The 7,182-nt window shown below is 51.1% G+C and overlaps 1 protein-coding gene across 1 annotated transcript; it reads left to right on the forward strand.

Moving 5' to 3' along the window:
* Window positions 1–1,026: 1,026 nt before the first annotated feature.
* LOC114693213 (C-type lectin domain family 10 member A-like) lies at window positions 1,027–5,302 on the forward strand. The gene is made up of 10 exons (XM_037200729.1): window positions 1,027–1,132; window positions 1,906–2,097; window positions 2,636–2,749; window positions 3,345–3,440; window positions 3,525–3,596; window positions 3,676–3,747; window positions 3,905–3,988; window positions 4,081–4,232; window positions 4,309–4,415; window positions 4,567–5,302. Exons 2-10 carry the CDS (start codon window positions 2,031–2,033, stop codon window positions 4,721–4,723), a joined length of 921 nt encoding a protein of 306 aa, XP_037056624.1. The 5' UTR covers window positions 1,027–1,132; window positions 1,906–2,030; the 3' UTR covers window positions 4,724–5,302.
* The last annotated feature ends 1,880 nt before the right edge of the window (window positions 5,303–7,182 follow it).

Consider the following 7,182-nt stretch of genomic DNA (forward strand, 5'->3'; position numbering starts at 1 on the left):
TTTGACTTCTTTGGATTTTCACTGAAAGTAAAGCAGGCTCTGAACTGGCGACCTGAGGAGGAGACAGGGAACAGCAGGAGCAAGGGAACAATGAAATGATTCCGAAGAGTGGCCAGGGACAAGGGCGGCAGGAGGCAGAGGTGTGGATGACAAAGGGACAGTGTATTATAGGAAAGGCTGTGGAATGACAGGGACAGGGACTGCCAGCCGCAGCCACTGGACGAGTTACCTGGAGCTCCTAAACCCTAAGTGCCAAGAGGCTTGAGAGATGTGACGCTAGCCAGCACTCTTGGCTGACGTCAGTAGTTGCCTCTAAGAGGTCAGGATTACACCAGCTGCAGCTGCCGCCGCCGCCGCCACCACCACCGCCGGGAGCCAGGCCACCAGCGATCGAATCCCAGAGCAACAGTCTCCTCCAATTTGAGCACCCCAAGCCCTAAGTCTGGCCTAGAGCCTGGAAACATAAGCCCGGAGTTCAGGACTTGAGCCTCTGAAGGTGTCAGCTCAGCCAAAGAACTTGCAGCATCCCAAGGCATAGGTCTGCCCCTCCCCAGCTCATGATTTCCGTCTGAAGAGAGCCAAGGAGCCCTCGCCAGCTAATGGGTACAGGCAGATGCTGTGGACTCGTGATAGGAATGAGCAGGATGAGAGAGTGGACTGTTCTGGGCTTGAGGGTGAATGATGGAGACACCAACAATTCTTGGAAATACATAGGCAGGAAATGAACGAAGATGCAAGGCATAGGAGAAAACAACAGACTGTTCTTTCTGGTCAACCCCCCCCCCCAACACTCTAGAAATGAGGAAGTCATGAGGTCTCCCAGAAAGAGGAATGGGAGAAGGCACACCCTTGAGAATAAGTGCAAAGCTAGCCCCACCCCCCACCCCCCACAACTTCTGCACATGCACCGATGACAACCCACTCAGTATTTACCGTTAAAAGCTGAAATTGATATCCCAAAATATAAACCACTGGGAGTGGGTAGGGGGAAGCAGCAAGACTCTGTCATAGTGACTTCTGATTTGGCCCCTCCCACACCAGCCCTCAGGGTTATAGATCCCACCTCTAACTGACTTCCCACCTCTGGTCATTGCTGCCCAGGGAAGCCGAGAGTCACGGTCTCCAGATACAGGTAACTGGGCCGGGTGGCCAGGGAGACCAGGGGGCCTTTGGGCTTTGGTGGCACTAAGTGGGAAGAGATATAAGAGGTCGTGTGGGACCTGATTTCCCTTTATTGGACTCTAGATTGGATTATGGATGCCACAATACCAAGTGAGACAAAGACCCAGATGTGGCTCCAGCTGTGGCTCAACAGCAGCCCAGTCGTCATCCCCCAACCCCAGCCCCACCCTGAGTTCCAGTCCTAGATCCAGTTTGAACATTTGAATCAGCCCCGATCGAAAACCGAAGTCAACCCCATTCTGCTCCCAGTTTCGCTGCGAGCTTGGGCCAGTTCCTCCCGTGCCTCGGTCAGAGTGCAGGTGCCCGTCCCAGGAAGGGGCACACTCTCAAGATGGCCCGTTAGACCAAGTAATAGTAATAAGTTTAGCTTTCGACATTACCTCCAAATTCGAACTCAACTGAGCCCAATACTGACCCCATTTCTAACGCAGATGCACGGCCAGACCTTTTTTAATTTTTCAATTTCCATTTATTTATTTAATGTATGTGAGAGTTTTTCCTGCATGTACATATATGTACCATGTATGTGCCTGTTGGCCACAGGGACCAGAAGAGGGTTTTGGATCTCTTGGAATTAGAGTTATGGATGGTTGTGAGCCACGTGGATGCTGGAAACTGAACCTGGGTCCTCTGGAAAGAAACAAGTGCTCTTAACTACTGAACAATCTCTCCAGCCCTCCCCGGGCCCCTTTTCATTCTAACACACGACATATTTGATCTCAGCCCTAGTCTTCTTCTCAGCTCTACCCTGCTTCCTGCTTCCTCCTTGGTCCCAGCTCTGGATCAGCCCGGATCCTGGTCTCCCAACTTCAGTTCAGACAGCCCCAGAGCCTAGCGTTTCTCCAAGCATGACCATTACCTATGAAAACTTCCACAACTCGGGGAGCGAGGAGAAAAACCCAGGGATTGGAAAAGGTGAGAGAGAAGCAGACACACTTTCCCAACAGGTCCTCTTCACGTGTCCACTAGGGTTCCCATGGTCACAGTCTGTGTGTATGTATTCACCTTAGGCTGGGTTGTGGGGCCTCACGCTGGTGGAGTCAGGACCTAGCAATGCAGGGAGCTGGGTTTGGAGGGGAACTCATTTACTGGGTCATGCAGACATGTGTGAACCTGTTAGGGGCCTGGCTGCCCCCCTTTGTGCCCCCTCGGTTTCCCCCAGCTCTGGTCACAAGACCTTAGCACCATGCTTCTTTCCTTTTGCTTATGTGCACGTGAGCTCCTGGTGGGTGTTAAACACGTCCTCAGGGCTGTGAAAGGTCCAAGGAACTGCAAATTTCCCGTGCTTGGAGGTGCCAAATGCCTGGGTACTCGGAGCCCCAGTATTCTAGATATGTCCCCATAGTTCCAGTGACAAGCCTTCACTGGCTCCCTCACCCCAGAAACCCTTTCCCTCACTTTCTCTCTCTCACAATCTGGACCCGCTGAGTCTTGACATCCTCTTCTCTTTCAGTGGCTCCCCCCAAGTCCTTCCTGCGGAATATCTTCTCTTGGACCGGCCTCCTCCTCTTCTCCCTGGGTCTCGGCTTCCTGCTGCTGGTGGTCATCTCCGTGATTGGATCCCAAAGTGGGTGCCCTCAGGCTGGCAGGAAGGAGAGGGGTCACAGGGCTGTGGGGGGGCAGGGTGAATGGAGGCAGTGATGGGCACAGAGGGCACTCGGGACAGCAGTGAGGGGTCACAGGGCTGTTGGGGGAGGCAGGGTGAATGGAGGCAGTGATGGGCACAGACGGCACTCAGGACAGCAGTGAGGGGTCACAGGGCTGTGGGGGGGCAGGGTGAATGGAGGCAGTGATGGGCACAGACGGCACTCGGGACAGCAGTGAGGGCCATGGTGACGACAAGGTTAACAGCCAGAGAAGGGTAATGGACAGTGACCTGAGTGGGTAGTAGATGGGAACAATGGTGGGACACTGTGGGGACATGGAGGACCGTGATGGGGATGGCTGCTGGCCCTGTCACTCACTATTGTGCTTGGGTTACACAGTCACATTACCTCACCTCCCCAGCCTCAGTTTACTCATGTGTAATACTGGGTAACAGTGGTGTCTGCCCCACGGGGCTCTGTGACCCAGAGTGCTGCTCTGTGTGCCGAGTGCCAGCTTAGTGCTGCCCAGAGGAGACTGAGAGACCTTGGTTCCCATCATTCTGTCCCTCTCATCAGGTTCCCAGTTAAGGAGGGATCTAGGCACCCTGAGAGCCACTCTAGACAACATCACCTCCAACACGAAGGCTGAACTCCAGGCCCTGACCTCCAGGGGTGAGCTGGGCTGTGACCGGGTTCTGGGCAGGGGTGGGCTGGGTGCAGAGGACAGAGTCCTGAGCTCCAGGCCTTGTTCTGCAGGTGACAGCCTGCAAGAGAGGATCAGCTCTCTGAAAGTGGAGGTGGAGGATCACAGGCAGGAACTGCTGGCAGGTGAGGGGCCCTGGTCTCTGAGAGTGTGCAGAGGGTGTGGGCGAAAGTGGGTTCCTGGTGCTGACCTGTCGTCTTCCAGGCCGAGGCTTGAGCCAGAAGGTTTCTTCTCTGGAGAGCATGATGGTGAAAAAGGAACAGGCATTCAAAACAGGTGAGACCTGGGTTTCCTGCACCCTGGGAGGAGGTGTGAGTGTGTGTGGTGTGTGGAGTTCCTAGACTGAACCCTGTGCAGGCCATCTGAGCACCAGGGACTCACCAAGCAGATGTGGCAGGAGAGCAGTGTCCTCACTTCCATCTGTGTGTCCCAGGTCTGTCTGACATAACAGAGAGCATCCAACAGCTGGGCAAGGACCTGAAGACCCTGACATGCCAGCTGGCCAGCCTCAAGAACGGTGAGGATGATGATGGTGTAGTTTGCTCCAGTTATGGGGAGATGGTCAGTAGGCAGCGCCTCTCTTCTCCATCCTCCTGTTTCTCTTCACAGGCTCTGAAATGGCCTGCTGCCCCCTTCACTGGGTCGAGCATGAAGGCAGCTGTTACTGGTTCTCTCAGTCTGGGAAGTCATGGCCTGAAGCTGACAAGCACTGCCAGCTGCAGAATGCCCACCTGGTGGTGGTCAACTCCCTGGAGGAGCAGGTGATGTCTTGGTGGGCTCTTTGCGGGAGGCTCTCCGGTCTAAGGGAGAGGTTAACACACCCTCTTCTTTCTTCAGAATTTTCTACAGAATCGAATAGCCAAGATGGTCACCTGGATAGGCCTAACGGACCAAAATGGGCCCTGGCAATGGGTGGATGGAACTGACTTTAAGAAAGGCTTTACGTGAGTGTGTATTGCATATCTGCCCTCACCTAGTGGCCTTTGCCTGGGATCACCTCTTCTCCCAAGGCTTTGGTTCTGGGGTAGGTGGCAGAGTCTGGGGACGTGGTTCGAAGTCTGGTTTCTGGAGACTCATATCTGTGTCTGTTCACAGGTACTGGGATGCACTGCAGCCAGATAACTGGTATGGACATGGACTTGGAGGAGGTGAGGACTGTGCCCACATCACCACTGATGGCCGCTGGAATGATGACGTCTGCCAGAAGCCCTTCCGTTGGGTCTGCGAGACAAAGCTGGCCAAGGATAGCTAGGAGCCTCCTCCACTTAACTTATTTCTTCAGTGCCTTTAGCTGCTAAAGCCTGGAATTTGGAATCCCCCTATCCAGTCTGTGGGAGCCCACAAGGTTTTCCAGTGAGATCTGAGCTTGCTTTACACAGCTGGGCTGCATTAGGGGATGGCTTACCATGTGCGCGGTCACCATGTGTCTGAGATGGTCTGCACTTGGCTGTGCTGAGGGGAGGTCTTTTGCCCTCCCCTTGGCATTCCTTTAAAAGCCCTTTAGCAGAGAAAGAAGGGGTCAGTGGGTTTTGATCCAGGCCCTCCGGAGGCTGTCCTGTGTTTCTGTCTGTTTCTCTCTCCCTCTATCTTTGTATCTAAATATTTCTTACTTCTTCCTCCTCAAGAGTACCCGGGGAGAAAAAGTGGAAGCAGGTCTCCCACACCAGTCTCGACATTCTGGGGGATTTTTTTTATTGAGAATTTTAAGGCAAGGAGAAAGGATTGTGTTTGAGATGGGTAGTGTGGTGTTTGGAAGAATGAGGTTATTGAAATCTGTGGTACTTTGTGCATTGTGCAGCTTATTATAATAAACTTTTGAATGTAACAAAAATTACCTTTTGTTGACTTTTGTGTTGTCTTGTTCATATCAAAATTGATAACAATATGAAAAACTATATAGACCACAATCTAGTATTTGACTGAATAAAAGCAAATTCAAAATGTGAGTGGGTAACCTAGTATCCCCAAAAGACTTATAGAAAGCAATTAATCAAAGTTCTGGTTGAGTGAGTTTCCAAGAGCTCCATGTTCAGTAACTGTGCTGGGACTAAAACCACATTGTTAAGAAAATACGGAGCTGATGTGGTGTCTCACAGCTGTAATTTTGGCCCGTGGGAGGCAGAGGCAGGAAGACCATCACTAGTCTAGACTCCACAATAATTTCCGGGTCAGCTAGGGCTACACGGCGAGACACCGTCTCAAAACTAAAATGAGGAATCTTTGTAAATCATCTCAGGAAAAGTAAAAACAGAGAGTTGTCAGTTTTGTGTCCAAGTCACTGGAAGAAGGTGAAGACTGCACCTTTTCAAGATCTGTGTTCTGGGCTGGCGAGGGGGCTCAGCTGGTAAAGGCACCTGCTCCCAACCTGGCGACCTGAATATGAACTCAGGTACCCACATGGTGAAAGGAGGAGAACTAACTCATGCTGGTTGTCCTCTCACCTACACACACACACACACACACACACACACACACACACACACACACACACCCCCATGTTCTCATTGAGGATCTCAAGAGCTCTCCGGATCTCTAAAGGGTCTGTAGGCACAGTTAAGAATTCATAGCTGCAAGCCCATCTTCCCAGACTTCTGGTTTCATGGCATTTTGTGTTGTTTTGAGACAGGGTCCCTCTGTGTAGCCCTGGATGACCAGGAACTCACTGTGTAGACCAAGCGGGTCTTGAACTCACACATATCTGCCTGCCTCTGCCTCCTGAATGCTGGGATTAAAGATGTGTGCCACCATGCCTGGCTAATTTCATGCATTCTTAAAATTCCTAAATCATGTATGTGCATGTGAGTGCTGGTGGCCGTGGTGGCCAGAAGAGGGTGGATCACTAGGAGATGGAACTGTCTTTTGTGGGTGCTGGGATCTGAACTCAGGTCCTCTAAAGAACACTTCATACTTTTTTTTTCTTAAATTTCTTAAAATTTATTTTACATACCAACCAGAGTTTCCTCTCTCTCCTCTCCTCCTGTTCCCTCCCCCCCTGCTTTCTACACTTCACACTCTTATTAGCTCCTACCTCTTCAGCTCTTTCTAACCCCATGTAATCCATGTCGGTTCCTGGGGTTAGCTAATAGGCTATTGTATTATTGGGGGGAGGACATTGCCTACATATATGTCTGTGAATCATGTGCATTCAGTGCCATTAGAGGCCAGAAGATGGCATCTTTGAATCCCAGGATGGGAGTTATAAGCAGTTATGAGTTGCGTGTGGGTGCTGGAAATCAAAATCTGGTCCTCTGCAGGAGCAGCCAGTGTTCTTAAGAGCTGAGCCATCTCTCCAGTCCCTATTTTTTTCTTTTGAAGATATTAATAGATTTTCCTCTGATTTTTTTCTCTGTGTGTCTGCTATTGGCATATTGAAAGTTTTTGCATGTTGATTTAACGTTCTATTACTTTACTATAATTTGTATCAGATGTAATAATTAAGAAAAAATACTTGAGGTTGGAGAGATGACCCAGAAGTTCAGAACACTTGCTGCTCTCCCAGAGGACCCAGATTCAATTCCCAGAATCCACAGGGCAGCTCACAACCATCTGTAACTCTAGTTCCAGAAGATCCAACTTGCTTTTCTGGCCTCTGCAAGCCTTCCTTCCTTCCTTCCTTCCTTCCTTCCTTCCTCCTTCCTTCCTTCCTTCCTTCCTCCCTCCCTCCTTCCTTCCTTCCTCCTTCCCTCCCTCCCTCCCTTCCTTTCTTTTGTG

This window comes from Peromyscus leucopus, chromosome 8b (assembly GCF_004664715.2).
Source record: "Peromyscus leucopus breed LL Stock chromosome 8b, UCI_PerLeu_2.1, whole genome shotgun sequence".
Lineage (NCBI taxonomy): Eukaryota > Metazoa > Chordata > Mammalia > Rodentia > Cricetidae > Peromyscus > Peromyscus leucopus.